At 28.0% G+C, this 22133-nt stretch overlaps 1 protein-coding gene across 5 annotated transcripts in view; it reads left to right on the top strand.

The window, feature by feature from the left end:
• Window positions 1-22133, top strand: part of LOC145266936 (uncharacterized) — a 268235-nt gene that overhangs the window by 218708 nt on the left and 27394 nt on the right. For 3 of the 5 annotated variants that reach the window (XM_080122762.1, XM_080122743.1, XM_080122754.1), the window contains one exon: window positions 5865-5912. The exons of the other annotated variants lie outside the window; for them this stretch is intronic. In XM_080122762.1, the coding sequence (XP_079978888.1) occupies window positions 5865-5912 (48 nt within the window). The remainder of the gene's footprint in view (window positions 1-5864; window positions 5913-22133) is intronic. 5 annotated transcript variants of the gene reach the window in all.

Raw genomic sequence — 22133 nt, 5'->3', positions numbered from 1 at the left:
GTTTTAATTAAGGCTAGACAATCGAAAAGAGGGAATGACTTTCGAAAATATCGGCGAAAAAAGCGACCCCTCCCTGTAGAAAAGTACCCAGTTGAGGGTGAAGAAATTAATGTTTTTAGCCAATAGTTTTGGTATTTGTCGTCTGAAGGGCCAAGCTTCAAAACGATACTGATCTTGTGAAAATCCGTCGCCTCTGTCGAAAGTTTTAGGCAGACATGCAAACATAGATACATAGATTTATATATTTGTAGCTGAAATTTTCGACCCAAACCGATTAAAAAGCTTGCCTTATCTCTGAATACCCTTTATGTAAAATTTCAAATGTTTAGACCAGAAATTGTCTGAGTAATTTGGTAGAGACCGCAGAGGTCAAGTTTTTTAAAACTTTGACCCCTATTATGACCCCTTAACATTTATTGTTTTGGGCTCAAATCAAGTTATTAAGTTAGATCCATGTCCAAGGAACCTATATCTAAAATTTCAAGTATTTATACCCAAAATTGGCAACAAACTTAAAGCAAATCACAGAATAATATTATTCAAATATGTGGTTCATTTGAAAGATTTTTGGCATTTATAATTTAAATACAATTTTGGACGTATGGCCCTTGTGCTTCACGCAAGTATAGCATAATCTAGAGGTCCAATTTTTACAAACTCTTTGCATTAAATTAGGCTGTATTTCTTCAAGAACGTGTCGAATGTTGTTTTCTAAGTGGTTTATTGTGTCTGGTTTATTAGTGTACACATCGGATTTTACTACATATCCCCAAAACAAAATAATTTAATGCGGTTAAATTGCATGATCGAGGCGGCCAGTTGACAAATCCATTTTGTGAAATTATTTGTTCGTTAAATGTTTCAAAATGATTTTCAAAATAAATTTGCACAATTTGCAAATGTTTGAGTATCACTCTCTTCAAGATGAATTGCCAAACCAAGCTGAACTCAAAATAGCCGCAGTTTGTTAAAGTTGTCAGTTTAAAGTTTGCCAACTAAACTCATAAATTCCATCGCAATTTTGTCTTTTTTTTTTTTGTTCAAAATAATGTTACTTCCTTTTGTCAATTTTCAAGACAATATAAACTGTAGCAATGTATAATTCTTTTCACAGTTTTCTTTTTCTTATTTGAAATATTTTAGTGAGAAACACTTGATTTTTATAATTTTTTTTAGTCAATTCTAATAATATCGGTTTCTTTTAGCTGTTTGAAAGTAAAACGAAAACGATGAGAAATTTCTTGTTTAAAACGAGACAATTTAATTTGATTTTTCTGTTGGAAAACAATTTAAAAAAAAAAATTATAAAATGGATTTTTTTTTTTTGTTACCAACTAGTTTGTCAGATTTGAAATAAAATTAAAAGTACATATACATATATATTCCCGGACAATGCCTTGTCTGAACAGTTAGTTCTGTATATTGTTTGTGAAAGAGTGGAAATGATTTCGTTCTAAAAGCTGTATGTTCAGTTTTTATTATATTGCTCAATACTATTTATTTAAATTATATAGAGTACATTTATCTAAAATTCAATTATCCAGATGAAGATTCTTTCTGCAGGCGGGTTAATGCAATCATGTTAATTTATTTTTGGAATATAACCATGTATGTATATATATATATATATATATATATATATACACACACATATACATAGATCTTTCTACTCCAGTAGTTTTTTTCCCCAGAATCGCTAGACTCTGGAATTCCATTCCAGGTCCCTGCTTCCCCAACTGTACTGACATGCAGAAGTTCAAGTGTAACGTGAACCGACATCTTGCTGCCCAAATCCCAACATAGTGCTCCAGTAGCTGCTGCCCCTGATAGTAGCCTCCTACACCACAGTGGCAATGTGCCTTGTTTGGGGTGAAAATGTAATAAAAAAAATTTTTTTAAGTCCTGATCTAAACATTTGACCTTGAAAAATAATGCACCATTCACAGGTTGTCAAGTTTGGTCATGATCGGTCCAGTGGTGTGGGCTGTACGAGAGTATATATATATATATATATATATACATAAGCTATTACCTTGAACTTTACCTTGGAAAATGGTGAACCATCCCTAGGCTGGGGACCATCATTATGCTAGGTTAGGTCATGATTGGGCCAGTGGTATGGGCTGTAGGAGAGTTGTACACATACAAACGCTACTACTTTATATATAGATATAATTCCAGGTTACTATTTTTCAGAGGTGAAGAAGCCAAAGAAGTTTTAATAAGGTTAATGCAAGAGTGCTCAATACCGAAGTAGGGCTAGATATATTTTCATTTGTTTTACATAAGCATTAATATGTCGCTACACATTAATGAGCATGTTACTGACTGAACTTTTGTATAAGCAGAAGAGGGCTCTAGTTACTTGTATAAGCATGAAGAGGGCTCTAGTTATTTGTAACTGGCTGACTGAAACATGCTCATGAATGTGTAGCGATATATTAATACTGATGTAAAACAAATAAAAAGTATATATACACTAGATTACATCCTCTGTCAAAAATGCTGGTAACAAAATTATGCTACACCGGTGTTGACACTAATTGAAACGAATTAATAAAAATTTTTATTTTATTCCTCTTATATTACTATCAAAACGGGTTATTGTTATATAAATCAATTATACAATATTTAGAAATACTATATATATATGTATACTAGCAGGCCGCCCAACATTGTCTGGTCGTAAAATATGCTTAAATATGATATTTTGATTAATGCAGATTTTGTATTTATTATTTTATATTGGACCCAATATGTAGTAATGATTTTTTTTTTAATTTAAAATGGCTTGTGCGCCATCATTGAGAATATTTAGATTACGATTTACTTTTTCTCTTATTAAGCTATGAAGATATGTTTGTTGCAAGGCTAAAAATTAAAACATGAACCAATAGCTATTATGTTATGTATGTATATACGTAATGCTGTCATTCAACCTTCACTTGGCAAATTCCACTTTTTAATTTTTACACTTTTGCACAGATTTTCCCCGGCTAAAGCCCAAATATAAAGTTTCGCATGGGTTCCGATACCCTATATATTAAGTTTCATGTCTGTAGACCAAAAACTGACAGAGGAGTTTGGTAAGCAAATTGTTAAACCAAAATATATACGCATACATAAACACATATGGAAAGAGGTTTGTGTTTACTATAATCATTTTATGCAAATATTATGCACGTATAAATCATGTAGAATATCTGCATTAATATAATTACACCTAATAGTTAACTAAAGATGATCATTCCATAAGAAAACCAAAAAAAACTAATAGGGAATTAATTAAAATGAATGTTTAAAAGAATATGCAAATTAGCTAGATCTTTTGTAGATGAATGCAAAGTTGTATTTTCTTTTTAAATAAATAGAAAAAAAAGGGTTTTTAATATAAATATCAACACAAGCCCAAATTTATAGGAATATAGATATAATATACAGTACTGATGAAATAATCAAACACAGCTATTTGAATACTTAATTTTTAAACAGTTCATAATAAATTAATGTTTGATATTAATTATTTGTGATTTTGTTTTCCTATATATATATATTTATATATATATACATATATTTAGGCAGCATTTTTTCCTTTATGTACGTTTCATTAAATAGCACAGACAACTTTTGCTTATTTTTCTGGTAATTCTCATTTTCTCTTTGTCAAACCATTTTGCGAACGTTTTTTTTTTTTTTTTTGAGTGAAAAAAGAAATTTCCTGTAATTGCGAACATTTTCGACCTCCATTGGTCATTCTCAGGCGAGTAGTAAAAACTAAAAAATCATAAAAAATGAAATTGAAAAATGAAAATAGCGAGATGAAATGAAAAGACGATTAAAAAGCGATTAAAAGACGATTAAAATCGCTAAATTACTCAAAAGCACTTGAGCATGCCCTCCGTTTCATGTTGAGTTTGGTTAATCGTTGGTTTATTAATGTGGATTAACAATGCCTCAAAGATTGGGAGGCGCACCTCGCAATATGAGACAGTTAAAATGGCCGTGTTTTTTTTATTAATATGTCTCTAAATTCAGTTTTAGGGGTGTGGTGTGCTATGAGGTGCTGATAGATTGAACTATTCGGGGAAGACAGGTGACATGTTAAACGACAGGAGATGCTGGTTCGAGTCATGCTAATGTACGAATTATTTCGGAAAATGGTCCGACAAAGAGAAAAGGAGGATTACAAGAAAAATAAGCAAGAGTTGCCTGTGCTATTTAATGAAACATGCATATATATATATATATATATATCTTATCGATATTAACTAATTAAAGTAATTGAATAAAATGAGATCAATTACTAAAACCTTTCCTTATTTCTTCATTATTATTCAAGGGAAGTAATTTATAAACTAAGATTGCACTAGAAAGAAATATATACTGACAAAGTATAAGGAAGAAAAGTTCATATACAAAAGATGTAACGCCTCCTATTTTTATTCTGTCCGAATGGATCAGAGAGGATTACCAATTGCATTGTTATGATGACTGAACTTATGCAAAAGTTCCTCTCTCTTGCAGATATTGATGGTGTGAGACTCTAAGAAAGCAACCACTGTTATAGATGTGTGTCAGAAGCAGAGATGCATCATTGAATTCCTCTATGCAGAAAAAATTGAACCAATCAACATTCACCACCGCCTGTTGAATATTTGCAAATCTGATGCAGTTGATATCAGCACAGTTAAGAGATGGGTTCGTCGATTTCAGAGTGGCGACAGCAATATGAGTGACTAAGTGCACTTCAGACTTTTACAACCAAGAAATCAAAGGAGACTGTCAAAAGTGCATTGTGAATGGTGATAACTATGTAGAAAAATAAATTCTAGAACAAAAAAAGTCATTCGATTTTATGGTAGCACTTTCGCCTTTGTAATCTTGAGTCAAAAAATAGGAGGCCTTACTTTTGGAATAACCCTCATAGAAAGAGTAAGGGTGAATTCTTGTTTGTTCCCTCTTTCTTCCTCCTCACCTTCCCCCTCAATAGAAACATCACATTTTCTTTTTTTTCTTTTAAAGATTTTTTGATCCCATAAATAAATGTTTAATTTTTTTATGGTTTTAATTAAAAGAAATAAATTTGTATCAAAACTACGAAAATGTTAATATTTGTTTTTATGAATAAATGCAAAAGTTTTTGTTTTTATTTACAATTTTGGTATCAAGTATTTTAAACAGAAAATTTTGTGAAACAATAGCAAGCTGATAAACTGTTGTGGGAGAATCACCCTCCAAATGGATTGTTTTATCCATTATATAAACCATAGACCTTTTGATCCCAGGTGTAGATTAAACACCAGAGCGACCCTCGCCTGCTCGGTGACGTTTACTACTCTTTTCAGTTGTAACCTTTTTACGTTGTTGTTCCAGTAATGCATTGTTCAAACTCTATTCCGTTGTTCTGTTTTCTTTGTGGCTTATTGCAAGCCATAACATAAATTTATGTCAGTAATTTAATTTTTCATGTATAAATGATGATTTCTGATGAACTAAAGAAAAAGAACAACCTAATGTTAACCTTACCTTCTGACTGCAACAGTCAGTTCTTTCCATAGCGTTCAAGAAAATTCAGTATATTACAAAAGGAAAACAATGATTATTTTAAACTAATTAAAATACCCAATATTCAATATACAGCAGTATTTTAACTTTTAGTACCAATTAATTTTTTTCAGCCGTTGGAAAAAAAAAAAAATAACAATGGCATATAATTTTTTTTATTATTATTATTATTATTATTATTATTCAATGAAATTTATGTGGACGTGCAATCATAGTATACAGTGTCTACCTCATCTTAGGCTTTTTAATTGTATACAGAAAATTATTGTTTCTGTAAACACATTTTCAACTTTTTTCAGAAGAAATGTTACAAGTTATTTGCCCAAATAAATAAAGCACACCCAAAGGTACGTATTTGTATGAATATATATGGAATGCTGATGTGGTTCATTCTTTGTACTAACATGCATGGACTTTTCGATTTGGATGATTTCAAAGGCTTAGAATGTTATTTAAAGAAATATATCTGCATGTATGGAATCTTATTTATTACACAATGCAGCAAGGTGTGAAGAACCAGCTTCTCTGGAGAGAAGTTACTCAGATCGGGTGCCAAAATAGTTGAGAACAAACCTATCAGCTATTTGGGCCCAACTTTAAAAATCCAACAAGAACTTTTTTTTATTTTATGTACGACACTATTCCAGTCTCCATGAAGACATTTTTCTCGCATTAAGCCAAAATTATTTTCATCCAGCTTTCACAAGCACAGACCTAAGCATGTCTGTAGCTAATAAGTTTAGCTTTCAAAATCATACAGGGTTTACCTAGTTCTAACTTATATTTTTCAAGCTAAATCACCATTTGTGTGAAAAAATTAGCAAAAAATGGGCCTAAAAATGTGATAAAAATTTTTAAGGGCATTCACGCAACAAAGTACCATATATAGATTGAATTCACCAAAAAAAAAAAAAAAAAAAAAATAGACCAAAAATGCTTATTGGGAATTCGTTATGCAAGAATCTGCATTTTCGTCTGTGACAAATTTTTAAAAAATTTTTCCAAATTTTACATTTTTTTTTTTTAGCTTTAAAGGCTCACAGAGTCTCTAATGCATACATGAAGTGTGAAATATTAATCATTCCAATATAACATACCATCCATTGATCAGAAAATACCAGTTTTATCAAAATCTGATGCAAACAGGAAAAGTTGCAACTAATTTTGTAGAGAACATTGGCTTTTGAAGCCGAAAATATTTTTTGGATAAATTAAATCACAGGCTCTAAATAAAAAATCCAACTTATAGAAAAGTTTTTTACCGACAATATGTATGAACCAATTTATTTTTTTTTTAGTATTGAGATTCAGACTACATATTAATTTATCATCCAGGTCAAATTTTCTGAAAAAGTTCACTTTTCATGGTTTGTATACTAGGAAAATGCTGGAAAACCCATGAATTATGTCCAAAACAATGTACCCAAAGTACACAATCATAGAATTGAAGCTCTGAGAAATTCCCACATTATATACTACTTAGACATATTCTACATTTGTTATGATAATGACGTTAGATTGTTTGACTACATTGAACACAAGAGTTGAATTGTTCACTTTACTTCATGATTTTGTTGTGGTACAACATTATTAATAAACATTTTAATGGCATTTCACATTCAAATATTGTATGCAGTTCACATTCAAACATTTTAATGGCCGTTCACATTCAAATATTGTATGCAGTTCACATTCAAATATTGTATGCAGTTCACATTCAAATATTGTATGCAGTTCAATGGGATCAATTCAATGGCACGTACAACACCGCTTCTCTGGGCAGAGAGATAAGCTGATTGTGAAATGGGTTGGCCAGGACAACTACAACCAGAAACCTGTTCATTATATTCAGGAACTTGGTGAAAACTTAAGTGCTGTTGAACTGGATTCAAAATCGAAGCATATCATGCAACAGTATAACATTGAGATTGTCATACACTGCTTGATTAACGGTTTTTCTTTGTAAAATGACTTATTTTATTTGCCATCTGTATGATCGTACATGTCATTTCTGAATTTAATAATCAGTAAATCTTCCAGACTCTTTAAAAAAGGTATTTTATTTTAGGTTTCTAGTAAAAAAAACACAGACTGTGGCCTTATTATGTTTAGGAAAACAGTCAGAATACTAATTTTCAATTTAGCGATGTGACATACTTTGAAAATGCTAGAAAATCTTTAAAACGAGGTCAGATTTTGTATTTTTGACCATGCTTTTTGAATTCCTTATTAAATTTTGACCCAGAAAAATGGTATGACAAACCATATAATCTTACTTTAAAAAATGACCTAAATTGGCCTCCATGAGAAAAACTTCTTCATGGAGACTTAGTGTCGTACCTGCATAGAATATATAAACATTCAAAAAAAAAAATCTTTATTTTCTTATTGCTTCTACTTTTACTCTTAACATTGTTTGAAATATTGATGGTTTCAGCAAGTTTGGAATCCTTTAAATATCTCATCTGAAAGTTCCCAATATTTGCAATCCATTCCTTATATGGTAATTCCCAAATAAGCAAACCTTATTTGCAAAACTATTTATGCGAGTTGCATTCTTGTTCCTGAATGTTTTAGATGAAGATTGATAACAATTAGTTCTAAGGAACAGTCTTCAGAAGGTTGTTTAATCCTTACTAGAGGTAATCATCTAGTATATAAAAGGAACTTTGTGTATGTGTGAGTTCGTTGCCTATGGACTCAAAAACGGATGGGTCGATTTTTATGAAATTTCACACAAAGGTACTTAATGAAAGTGTTCTTAGATAGGTTTTGTATTGGAATGATAATTGAAATAATCTGATGAAACAATAAACAGGAAATTTTGACTAAAGTTAACACCTTACACAGCCTAATACCACAAGTGCATTTGATAAGTTTTATTACCACATCAGGTGAAAGGTCTGACATATAAAATCAACTGTATGTTCTTTGATATGACTGAGGTGCGTTCGAAATGAATGTTTCTGTATAAAGCACAATTGCACTATGATACTTGACTTTTTCATTTTGAACTTTAATTCAAGCCATTATCACCGCACAAGCAGTAAAGTCAAGTATATAAAATCGACAGAAGCTTCTTTGATATGACAGAGGCGCGTTCGAAATTAATTTTTCTGTTTGGAGCACAATTGAAGCATGAGACTTGACTTTTGCATTTTGCACTTTAATTCAACTCATTATATATAAAAGTAATTTCATAAAATCAACAATAGGTTCTCTCTACAGTGCAATGCAGACTACAATATATTGTGAACTTAGTCACTGCGAGAGGCATGTAAGCTTCCTCTTGGTCTACCACAATAGGCCCTCAACTAGAGCAGGCAATTAATTGATTTGATTGAAAAAATTGGCGATTTTACCAATTTTGATGATGATAAAAATATGGGAGTGTGAAAGATTGCTTGATCAGCATTCCATACGTGGCAACGTCGGTTCTCCCTGCTAGTAATAACTAAACATAAGATAGTAATTAATACTTCTACCAGGTCATGGCTGATAGAACTAAAACAGTCAATCCCTTTGAATTAAATAAATGGTTCAGTTCGAAATTCTATATACATTTTCAAGTTTGATATAAAAATTTCCAGTAATTTTCCCCACTCTTTATCTGTGCCTAAATCAAAACATAGATTCCATGAACAAAGGTTCTTTCTTAGAAATGCACACCTGTGGAACTCTGTTCCGTTTGCCTGTTTCCCACCTAACTTCAACTTGGATGTCTTTAAGTCCAACAAACAAATTCTTGATGTTATCAAATCTCCAATACTAACGATTACTACGATACTATCCCATTGATTACTGTCCACGCAATAACCCTTATCCCCGAGTGGCTTCCGGGCCTTGATAGGTGGTGACTTTCATGTAAAAAAAAAAAAAATTGCTAAGTTTGAAAAGATGCACCTGTGGAAGATTACATCGACCGAAACGTTATAAAAAAAAAGCAATAATTAGGTTGAAAATAGTCGTCTAAAGAATACATAGTTAGATGGTTGACTAATTTCAGTAACATCTTCCGATAATTAATATTGCTCTCAATAAATAAATGCTGATATTTATTAGTGTTTGTAATTTAGTTGCTTATCCTCTTTGAAATTATCCATTGCTGTTTTGTTGGTCTAAAATGTTAAAAGATATTACCTCATCACGACTGATATTTATTATTTTCTTTCATCAAAAAAGAAAAAAAAAATATGTGGACACAGAGTTACAAAAATATTTTCAGGCCAGAATAATAAAATAATGAATATAGAATTAAAAGGAAGTATATACGGCTAAAATCATGTTGATCCACCAGTTCTTATAAGATCACTGAAGTGAAGCAATATTGAACCTTGCCAGTATTCATTTGGTGACCATTCAAATCTGTGCTGTATGTAAAATCTCGTCAGAGCTCTAGCAACAGATACTGTGACTCATCAATTAGAGTTTAGAATTGTTGCAATCAAAACTAAATTTGGATGGAAAAATTCAATTTAGACTTTCCTTCAGCAAAATAAACAGAAAAAAAGAAAAAATAATGTAAAGAAATGATTGAAACTTTTGTATAAAGTAGGAGAAAAGTTTGAAGAATAAAAAGTAGATCTTGGCTTTACATTCATCAGCTTTGTAAATCTTGCTTGAACATCTTTTCCTTTAGTCCTCACATTCCATGAGCGATGTTTCTTACAAAAGGGGAAAAATTCTTGTTTGTTTGGTTGGGATCTATCCACCTAGTTTGAGACCTTAAAGTCATATTTTTTGGCACTTTACATCAAGTGGCTTTATGTATTGTCTGGAGTGATTTCCATAAAAAAACCCCCAAATAATTGTGCATTCGTTTTGATATTAGCTTAATGAAAAAAAAAGAAAAAGAAAAAAGTATTAATCTTTTGCATAAAATTAAAAAATTTGCATTTTGATATTATTTTAATGTTTTCTGAAGCATGTGTATTGACGTCATCATAACTAAAAATGTTTCGGTTCAATAATTGCATGTGAAGAAATCATGGATCAAGTATAAAATTGACACATCAATTATAACAGCAGTTGTTTAGCATATCACTGTATCTGAATATACTCAAATGCCCCACCTTCAAAAACATAAATGAAACATTTAGTTTTGATTAGTCTGAGGACATCATTTTTCTGTTAAAAAATACAAAACATTAAATGACTACTCTTTTCAAAATAGGAGTTTCTGGTTTACTATGTTCAAATAGGACAGATGCGGGACCAATTAATCAGTCTAAGAATATCATTTTTTTAAATCAAAAAATACAAAGCCATGTATAGTTACTCTTTTTCAAAATATGCAGGTTTTTTGGTAGACTATGTTCAAGAAAGAATTATCAGAGATGCTATGACCCTATAGAAAATGGTTTCAAGGGTTTTGAGTATGTCATTATGCAGAGAATTGACAAAAATAGCTGTAGTGAGAGCAGCAAGGATCCATTTTTTAAAGGAAATAATGAATAATGTATCCTTCATAAGTGCACATTTACTTCAGTGAATTTTTATTTTAAAGGGAAATAAATCTTTAGTTAAGTCACTGCTTTCAATTAATTACAAAGAAAACTTTAGAGAAAAATAGTCAGAATGATTTACTAGTGCAGAACCCCTTTCCACAAACATATATTCACTTGTTTGAAAATGTGCATGTTATGCGGGTTTTGACAGTTATCTTAGAATTATAATAAAATTTAAACAAAAAAAAAAAGAACTTAACAACTAAATATTTAGAAATTTAAAAAGAATCGGAATTTGTAATGTTATCAAAATCTGAGAAAATTTCTCACTAACACACACTTTGGACAACTGTTCAATTATACTATAATAAAAAATATCACTTTGTTAGAACATTGATGCATCAGTTCGAAGTGAACTTAGTGTTGAGACATTTTATTCTCTGTTGTGTAAATTTCTACCACCTTTTTCCTACATAATTGAATTGTTTTATATTTTGCCAAATTTATTGAATTGAAAATAAACACTTTAAATCATGCCAACGGCAGGTAGAAAACTAATAAAGGAAAAACATCTAGAATCAATGAGAAACTGCAGTGTAAAGTATAAGTAAATATAGAGTTTTTTTTGGGGGGGGTCTTTTTAGAAAGGAGTCACCACTTATCAAGGTTCCGAGGTCACTCGAGGATAAGAGTCAATGAGTGTACAATAGCCAATGGGAAAATATTGTAGTAATCGTTAGTAGTGGAAATTTTGTAAATTGGATGACTTAAGGGGACAGCTCATCAAGAACTTGTTTACATTGGACTTGAAGACGACCATGTTGTAGTCAGTTGGAAAGTAGGAAAATGGAATAGAGTTCCACAAGCATGCAGTTCTAAGAAAGACACTTTTGACAAAATAATCAAACACAACTATTTGAATACTTAATTTGCATAACTATTTTTAAACAGTTGATAATAAATTAATATTTGATGTTATTCATTTGTGAGTTTGTTGCCATAACGATAAAGTGTAGTGTAAAGTTTAAGTAAATATTTACAGAGTGTCCGTTCCTGTTGGATCATCTCAGACATTTTGTGCTGTAAGTTGCAACAAGGATGACCGGAGAGTAAAACGGTTGAAATGTTAACTTGATTACTACCAAGATTATAGAAACCGTCTGAAATTTGTAAATAACGAAATATCATCTTACAAATTCAGCAGTTAATCTTATTTTCTCCTACATTTTTTTTATAAATAATTTAATTAGACTTGATTTAAACAGAATCAATTCAAAACCGATGTATCTAAGTGTGTTGATTTTTCATCTGAAATAGTTCAGTTTTATATTTTTTCCTTTCTTTTTCCTTACGACAACAAAAATATCTTGCATCTAAAAAAAACGTCATTTTTATTAATGAAACAATGACAAAAGTAATGATAATGATTACTAATTATAATTGATAATTTGGTAAATTTTTACAAACTGCCCCAGCATATTATAAACACCCCCCACCTCCCCATGTTAAGAACGGCTTTCGGAATAACCCCACCCCCACTCCACCTTGAAAGCCATTTTTAACATGGGGAGGTTGGGAGGGTGTTTATTCCGAAAGCCGTTCTTAACATGAGGTGGTTGGGGGTGTTTATATTGCACTGGAGCAGGTAGTAAAAAAATACTGACAATTTTATGCTGGTTGAAAATCATGTAAATTTGTATCTAGTATTGTACAGCGTGATCTCCATTTCCGCAACAAAAAAATACCCCTCATGGAATCGTTAACAAAATTCTCTATTTTTTCCTGCAATCCAACTACATTTAGTACAAATAAACATCATTCAATGCCTGACTTGTCCACCAACTTTCAGTCATGTATTCTCAACAGTCTTTGTTTTATAGTCGTTCAATGATAAACACGATTGGATACGATTTGCGAAATTGTCAATAATTTTGATACAAAACTAAATGAAATAATTCGAAGACACTGAAACTTTTTTTGTTTATAAGTATTTGTTGGTATTGGATTTGAAGAAGACCATATTGTAGTCTGTAGAAAAGTAGTCACATAGCAATGTTTTTCAAAGATGGAAAATTCTTGGAATGAAAGTTTCGTTTGATATCAGATGAAGAAAAAAAAAAAAAGAAACCTTTCAATGCCAGCTATGGAAATTATTTCACAAGATATACAACTTTGCATTAGTTTTTTTTTTTTTCTTTACTTACATTCACCCCTAACGAAACATATCACCACTTGGACATAAGGGGTTACTATTTGGGGCGATGCTTATGAAAGATTAACGAGATACTGGTTTACATTACATTTAAACTTCTGCATATCAGTACAATCAGGGAAGCAGGTAGCAGGAAGGGAATTTCAAAGGCTAGCTGTTTGAGGGGAAAACTATTAGAGTTCTTTCCTCCATTTAGGGACCTCAATAGGTGAAGCGGTGAGATTTTATGGATTTGTCGGGAATATGTACATCAAGGGGGTACAAATGCAACAAGTTCATCGGAGCACATTCCATTAAAATATCTGTAAAACAAGCACAGAGATGCAACATTGCAGTGATGGGACAGGGGTTGGAGCTTAGTTGACAAATTGGGACCTATTAGATTGAAAACTCTTTTTTAGACTTTATCTAAGAGGGAGTGGCTAGTGGTAGATGCACCAGGCCAGATGGCAACACTACTCCATGCATGGGCGAATGGTGGCCTTGTTGAATGCATTAACAGTTCTTTTATTTCTTCTCTTATTGCATTGAGCTGAAATACTTGAGAATTAAAATCTGTTGCCAATGTGGATATCGTCTTTGTTATATTAGAATGCTATGATAGAGGTAATAGGCATAGTGGCCGAAATCATAGTCCCAAACAATGTCATTTTCATTGAAACTAAGACGTTTCCAGAATATTTTGTGAACGTGCAAACTTTCATTAATTTCTAAGAAGTCCTTACTTCTTGTCCATATGCCTTGTCTTTTTTTTATTGTAGAATTTTTAAACAAGATTTGTTGTTTTGAGCATGAGTCAAACTATTGAAAAGTTAAAATAACTAATCAGGCTATGTTCATGTTCAAATCTGATAAGGAACATTTTTCTTTTCTCATTCTTTGAAGTTTGTTTATTTTCTGGTACGTAAATGAGATAAATGATAAAATGTCTTTTGTCTGAAAATTTGAGAATGTCACTTTCACACTGATTACATTTTTTTTTTTTGCCAATGTTTACTGATTTTTCTCCTAGAAAAACTAGAAAAGTATATTTTAAATATATGAACTATTTTATTGGAAATAACTTATAATTTCTGCTAATGGTTTATCTAAAATCAACCCATTTTCGACAATATAACATTTTTTCCTTGTGGCATGGTATCACTAGAAAAGTAAAAGTATATATGGTCTGAAAACAGTATTTTTTTTTATCTAATAAGGTTGCGCCAAAACAACGCACATATATATATATATATATGTACATAAGAGGAAAAGAAATTGATAATAGAAAAATATATACTGTTGCATGAATATTTATTCATTAATTAAAAACAAGGGAATACAATACAGTGCGCTAGCTAACAAAAAGCAGCTCCCCTCTTCTTCTGAGGAGAAGCAATAGGCTTCGAAATGCCTTGCATAAAGAATTTTGATAAACCCTGTCCTGTATTGTATTCTCTTGCTTCTTTTTCTCTTTCATCTTACACCAAGCTTTTTATTATATCGAAAAGTCTCCATTTAAAGAATCCTTATATACTTCTTTGATCCCCTTATATATATTATAATTACAAATTCAGATTTATACAACACGTAAATCAAAGACTAATCTCTTAGTTATTTCACATATGCCAGCACAATCTTCTTTATTAATACACTTTAAAAAAATCACTGTATGAATCTACTTTTCTAGTGACGTCATGCCATGTGTTTCTATGTCTGAAGAAGATGTTATATTGTCGAAATTAAGCTGATTTTGAATAAATAAATATTTATTTAAAAATACATATATTTGCATTGTTTCAACACCTAAAAAATGTGTATTTTATGCATCTATTTTTAGTATTAACTTCAACAAATTTTAGTATTAACTTCAAATCCTCACAAGGATGAAACACGGAAAATTCTCTGTAGCTTAATTGCTATATATATTTTCAAAACTATATAGATACACACATACACAGGCACACGTGGAAAAGATAACAAAATATCAGGAGCTAAAAAATGATCTAAAAACGACATGGTCTCTGAAAGAAATAAACATTATACCGGTTGTAATAGGAGCAACTGGCTTAATAAAAAAAGAATCTTCATAAATACTTAGAAGCGATCCCTGGAAGACCAAGCTGTAATGAAATACAGATAGCAGCCATAAAGGGAACAGTATCTATTCTTAAAAGAGCCCTCGGATATAAATTTAAATCATAACGGAATCAAGTGTTAGCTCTAGGAAGGAGCCCCTTGGTCTCTTAAAGTTTACTGAAGTAATATACAGGTTGAATATCAGCACTAAGCTCTGCATATTCTTTTTTTTTTTTTTTTTTGTCCATTTTTTTCAATATGGCGGGCTAACTTTTTTGTATTTCCATGAGAGAGTAGAGAAATTTGTCAAACATTAACATTTTCAACCCACATGGGTTGTTTTCAGGTATTATGGTATAGTGAATGTCTATTATCGAATTGACTGATCAGATGATGCACCTATAAACATTTCAGTATACCGTTCCCACCCCCAAACCCTGTCTGTTTGGTCTTTTGGCTCGAATGAGCAATACCTTGAGGATGGGTAAGCGCAGGTCACCTATGAGATGGTAAGAATGGTCGTGTTTTCTGTAAGGTATTTTCTAAATTCTTTCTTGGGTGTCTTGTTTGTAGTTAAGTGTTTGTGTTTTTACCTTTTTTATAGTAAATAATAAATTGTAGTTTATAGTTTTTATCGAAATATATTTGTGAATGATATTTTTCATTACCTTTTCATTTATTTTATAGTTGTGCATTTGATTGTAATCGAATAAATTATTATTATTAGTAGTAAGAGTATTAGTGCTTTTAGTAATGGTAGCTAATGAAAGTATTATATAACGCTTGGTGAATTTCTCTGCTCTCGCATGGAAAACACGATAAAGGTCGGCATATTGAAAAAAAAATGGACAAAAAGAATATGTAGAGCTTAGCAATTATAATCAACCAGACCTGTATAAATAATAGAATGCTGCCAAAGTATATATATATAATATATATATATATATATATATATATATATATATATAAAGATAAACATATTATATATCCAAAGGAGTTAGAATTGAATTGTGAACATAGAGGACAACAGGCTTTAGATATAAAAATTGAGGATTGGATTTTTCTTTATAAAATATTCGATAAAAGAAACTCTTTCCCCTTTCAAATAGTTTGCATGCCACATAAAGATAGTACCTGCCCTGTTTTTATGTTTTATGGAACCATTATGTCAGAGTTTTTGAGAATAGATTGCGTTACTTTAAAATTAAGATTTTATACCCCCAGTTTCTAGCTTAGTAATAAGGATGATAAAACAAGGTGGGAATAAAAATAAAATATTTAAAGAGTTAAATAAAGCATTTTTTCGTTATCCTGGTGCTTTTGAATTGTTTAAAATTAATCAGAATATATTAATAAAGGAAATCCAAAACTATATTAGTAATGTATAAAATGTATTATATTAAATAAAATATATTAAAAAAAATGTATATATTTATAAATATTTTTAACCTTTATATATTTTTAATAAATAAGAATGCAAAAATACAAAGTACTAATCATAATAGGGGGTGATAAGTAGTCAAATGGATTAATCCTAATCTTATAAATACAAGACTGGTAAATTAAAAAATATATCCATTTTGAATTTGGAAACAGATGAATCTCACAGGTAAAGAATTCATTTTTATACCATGAATAGATTAGCCAAATTAATTGAGAATAGGAAACTAGATCTACTATCTGTAACATTTTGTCTTAAGATTAAGGGAGGTGGTGTTTGATCAACATGATTTAATATACTGTTTTTTTTTTAAATCCCGGAAACAGTGTTTCATAGTAAACAACTGATGATCCCTTAAATCACCATTAGTACTATAGTGAATTCGAGAAAGCAAGTTGATGCAGTTATTGCAGGTTATTAAATGACTTACTGACTAAATAGTCTTCTAATGAATGATAAAAAATAAAAATTAGGTTTTTTTTTTGTATAGTTTTAAAGGTTAAAAAACTTCCAAGACTATATATATATATATATATATATATATATATATATATATATATATATATATATATATATATATATATGCTATATAAGAACTACAACAAAAATGTTAGTCAAAACTGAACATAGATATGAGTTTTTCTCAATATGTTAAACTAAGTCAATTTTCCCTTAGGTTTTTCAAAAATAATTATTTTATCGTCAGAGAGATAAGCCATCCTGTAATTTAATAAAAGGATGCTCCAATATTTTTTAAAAAGTTTTTTAAAAGACTAAAAGAGTTTGAAAAGGAATTTTAAGGGTTATTTTCTTACAAAAAACATATATTCTTTAAGTATATTTGGTGTGTATATATATATATATATATATATATATATATATTTATTATTGCAATCAAACTGAAATGCGAGTTTTTACAGAGATGAAATAGAAAATTCTGTTTGGCTTAATTGCTATAAAAAAAACTTACTACCTAGCTTTACTTAAGTATTGAGCACTGTTGAAGCAAAAACTGAGAATCGATACTAAAAATATCATATCTACGTATAATATTCCATGTGCATACATGAAATATTAAAAGAATACCCGTTTCAGAATAAATAAAATTCACATGAACAAAACAGTTTTAGATCACTATTATATTCTTTTATGAAAATTAAAATTAAGATATAATGATACTAAACCTTATTCTAGAATTCTTATTCCAATTTTTATCAAAATCTACTGTATAATTTTTATTCTACAACATGTCTCAAATTTAAGCTGAAAGAAGTTTTAAGAATAAAGGCAATCTTTAATTTACTCCTTCAGTCCAGCACCTGTTGGCAGACAATGTTCTTTTTTCCCCTGTTTTTTTCAAATGTTCCCTTTTTTACATAACAAATCATCAGTGAAGAATCACACATCGAAATTACTATGAATTCCTTTCTCACACCATCACAAGAATAATTATATATTATTATTATAATTATATTCGGAAACGAGGTTATATCAGAGGAAAGTCACTCTCATATTATTGTCCAGTGTTGACAAATTGACCTTTTTATAGCCAAATTTTGTGAATTTGGCCTTTTTAAAAAGCAGTTTGGCCTTCAAAAATTGAATTTGGCCTTTTTCAAAGCATAACGTACGCACTGACAAACGAAGGAACAAGCAAAATATTATATGGAGTGACATTTAATGCCTATTGTTAAAATTTCACAAAAATCGAAAATGTCTGAATTTTCATGACGATGTAAATCACCACTCGCTTTGCATAAAACATAGCTCATATTACGGCCCGTTATGCCTAAAAGCTCTGTTCAAAAATTCGTATTAATCTGTTGATTAGCTTAGAAGTGAATCTTGCACACGTACACACATAATTAACTTTATATATAGAGAGAGAGATAACAGCACCTTTGAAATTTAGTTTTGCTTTCAACTATAGTGTTATTCCTATTTTCGTTTGAAGAACTTTTCAAGAAAAGGTAATGCAGAATAATTTAAAAATGATCAAACAAAATGTCTATTAATGTTAAGAACATTATAATATCATAACAAAATCTTTTAAAATCATTTTTTTGTATATTTTTCAGATTTGTTGAAATGATATAAATTTTTTTTTTTTTTTTCAACTTGTTTTTTAGCAAATTTAAAAAAGTTATCAGCTAAATATAATATTAAGGAATAATTTAAAGGATGTTATTTTTTAATTGGGTGTGTGTGCGTGTGAGTGTGTGAGTGTGGGTGGGTGATCACTTTAAACTAAAGAGTTGATACAAACGTTCGTTACTTCAAAGGTTGAATAGAGTTGATTAAGGTTGATTTATCTTCAACTACATCTCCCGGTACTTCTCTTCTTGACGTCATTGCGGGCAAGATTTTATCATCGTTGTTTAAAGCACGGACCACTTTACTGGAATTGAACGCTTATGTAAAATAAGCGACAAGACATCGTTTTTATAAAATTAAAACTATTTTATTTTTATAAGAATAAAGCTATTTTATTTTTATAAGAATAAAGCTATTTTATTTTTATAAGATAAAAACTATTTTATTTTTATAAGAATAAAGCTATTTTATTTTTATAAAGAAAAAAACTATTTTTATTTTTATAAAAATAAAATAGTTTTATTTTTATAAAATAAAACTATTGTTTTTATAAGATTAAAACTATTTTATTTTTATAAGATTAAAACTATTTTATTTTTATAAGATTAAAACTATTTTATTTTTATAAGATTAAAACTATTTTATTTTTATAAGATTAAAACTGTTTTATTTTCATAAGATTAAAACTGTTTTATTTTCATAAGATTAAAACTGTTTTATTTTCATAAGATTAAAACTGTTTTATTTTCATAAGATTAAAACTGTTTTATTTTCATAAGATTAAAACTATTTTATTTTCATAAGATTAAAACTGTTTTATTTTCATAAGATTAAAACTTTTATTTGCATAAGATTAAAACTATTTTATTTTTATAAAATTAAAACTATTTTATTTTCATAAGATTAAAACTATTTTATTTGTATAAGATTAAAACTATTTTATTTTTATAAAATTAAAACTATTTTATTTTCATAAGATTAAAACTATTTTATTTTTATAAGATTAAAACTATTTTATTTTCATAAGATTAAAACTGTTTTATTTTTATAAAATAAAAACTATTTTATTTTCATAAGATTAAAACTATTTTATTTGTATAAGATTAAAACTATTTTATTTTTATAAAATTAAAACTATTTTATTTTCATAAGATTAAAACTATTTTATTTGTATAAGATTAAAACTATTTTATTTTCATAAGATTAAAACTGTTTTATTTTCATAAGATTAAAACTATTTTATTTTCATAAGATTAAAACTATTTTATTTTTATAAAATTAAAACTATTTTATTTTCATAAGATTAAAACTATTTTATTTGTATAAGATTAAAACTATTTTATTTTTATAAGATTAAAACTATTTTATTTTCATAAGATTAAAACTATTTTATTTGTATAAGATTAAAACTATTTTATTTTTATAAGATTAAAACTATTTTATTTTTATAAAATTAAAACTATTTTATTTTCATAAGATTAAAACTATTTTATTTGTATAAGATTAAAACTATTTTATTTTCATAAGATTAAAACTATTTTATTTTTATAAGATTAAAACTATTTTATTTTTATAAAATTAAAACTATTTTATTTTTATAAGATTAAAACTATTTTATTTTCATAAGATTAAAACTATTTTATTTGTATAAGATTAAAACTATTTTATTTTTATAAGATTAAAACTGTTTTATTTTCATAAGATTAAAACTGTTTTATTTTCATAAGATTAAAACTGTTTTATTTTTATAAAATTAAAACTATTTTATTTTCATAAGATTAAAACTATTTTATTTGTATAAGATTAAAACTATTTTATTTTTATAAGATTAAAACTGTTTTATTTTCATAAGATTAAAACTGTTTTATTTTCATAAGATTAAAACTGTTTTATTTTTATAAAATTAAAACTATTTTATTTTCATAAGATTAAAACTATTTTATTTGTATAAGATTAAAACTATTTTATTTTTATAAGATTAAAACTATTTTATTTTCATAAGATTAAAACTATTTTATTTTTATAAGATTAAAACTATTTTATTTTTATAAAATTAAAACTATTTTATTTTTATAAGATTAAAACTATTTTATTTTCATAAGATTAAAACTATTTTATTTGTATAAGATTAAAACTATTTTATTTTTATAAGATTAAAACTGTTTTATTTTCATAAGATTAAAACTGTTTTATTTTCATAAGATTAAAACTGTTTTATTTTCATAAGATTAAAACTATTTTATTTTTATAAAATTAAAACTATTTTATTTTCATAAGATTAAAACTATTTTATTTTTATAAGATTAAAACTATTTTATTTTTATAAAATTAAAACTATTTTATTTTCATAAGATTAAAACTATTTTATTTGTATAAGATTAAAACTATTTTATTTTTATAAAATTAAAACTATTTTATTTTCATAAGATTAAAACTATTTTATTTTTATAAGATTAAAACTATTTTATTTTTATAAAATTAAAACTATTTTATTTTCATAAGATTAAAACTATTTTATTTGTATAAGATTAAAACTATTTTATTTTTATAAGATTAAAACTATTTTATTTTCATAAGATTAAAACTATTTTATTTTCATAAGATTAAAACTATTTTATTTTTATAAAATTAAAACTATTTTATTTTCATAAGATTAAAACTATTTTATTTGTATAAGATTAAAACTATTTTATTTTTATAAAATTAAAACTATTTTATTTTCATAAGATTAAAACTATTTTATTTTTATAAGATTAAAACTATTTTATTTTTATAAAATTAAAACTATTTTATTTTCATAAGATTAAAACTATTTTATTTGTATAAGATTAAAACTATTTTATTTTTATAAGATTAAAACTATTTTATTTTCATAAGATTAAAACTATTTTATTTTCATAAGATTAAAACTATTTTATTTTTATAAAATTAAAACTATTTTATTTTCATAAGATTAAAACTATTTTATTTTTATAAGATTAAAACTATTTTATTTTTATAAGATTAAAACTATTTTATTTTCATAAGATTAAAACTATTTTATTTTTATAAAATTAAAACGAGCATTTTTAACTTCAAAACCCATTCTCGACCGTCCATCATCTACCGGTGCAAAACTGCTATATGTGACCCTGGCATGCGACCCATCCTGTTCGGAGTCCCAACTTCAACTATGTAAAAACGATTCCTCTCTCTTTAAAAAAGAGTGATAAGAAAAACAGAGAAGAACAAAAGACATGGATAGAAAGATGAAGAGACAGAGATATGCACACACGTTAAGAAAACAAAGCGACTGAATTATTTTGTTTTTTAATTC

The sequence above is a fragment of the Euprymna scolopes genome, chromosome 4 (genome assembly GCF_053919585.1).
Source record: "Euprymna scolopes isolate OS-2025 chromosome 4, ASM5391958v1, whole genome shotgun sequence".
Classification (NCBI taxonomy): Eukaryota; Metazoa; Mollusca; class Cephalopoda; order Sepiida; family Sepiolidae; genus Euprymna; species Euprymna scolopes.
The sequence above is the reverse complement of the archived record's forward strand: the minus strand, read 5'-3'. Positions and strand labels throughout refer to the sequence as shown.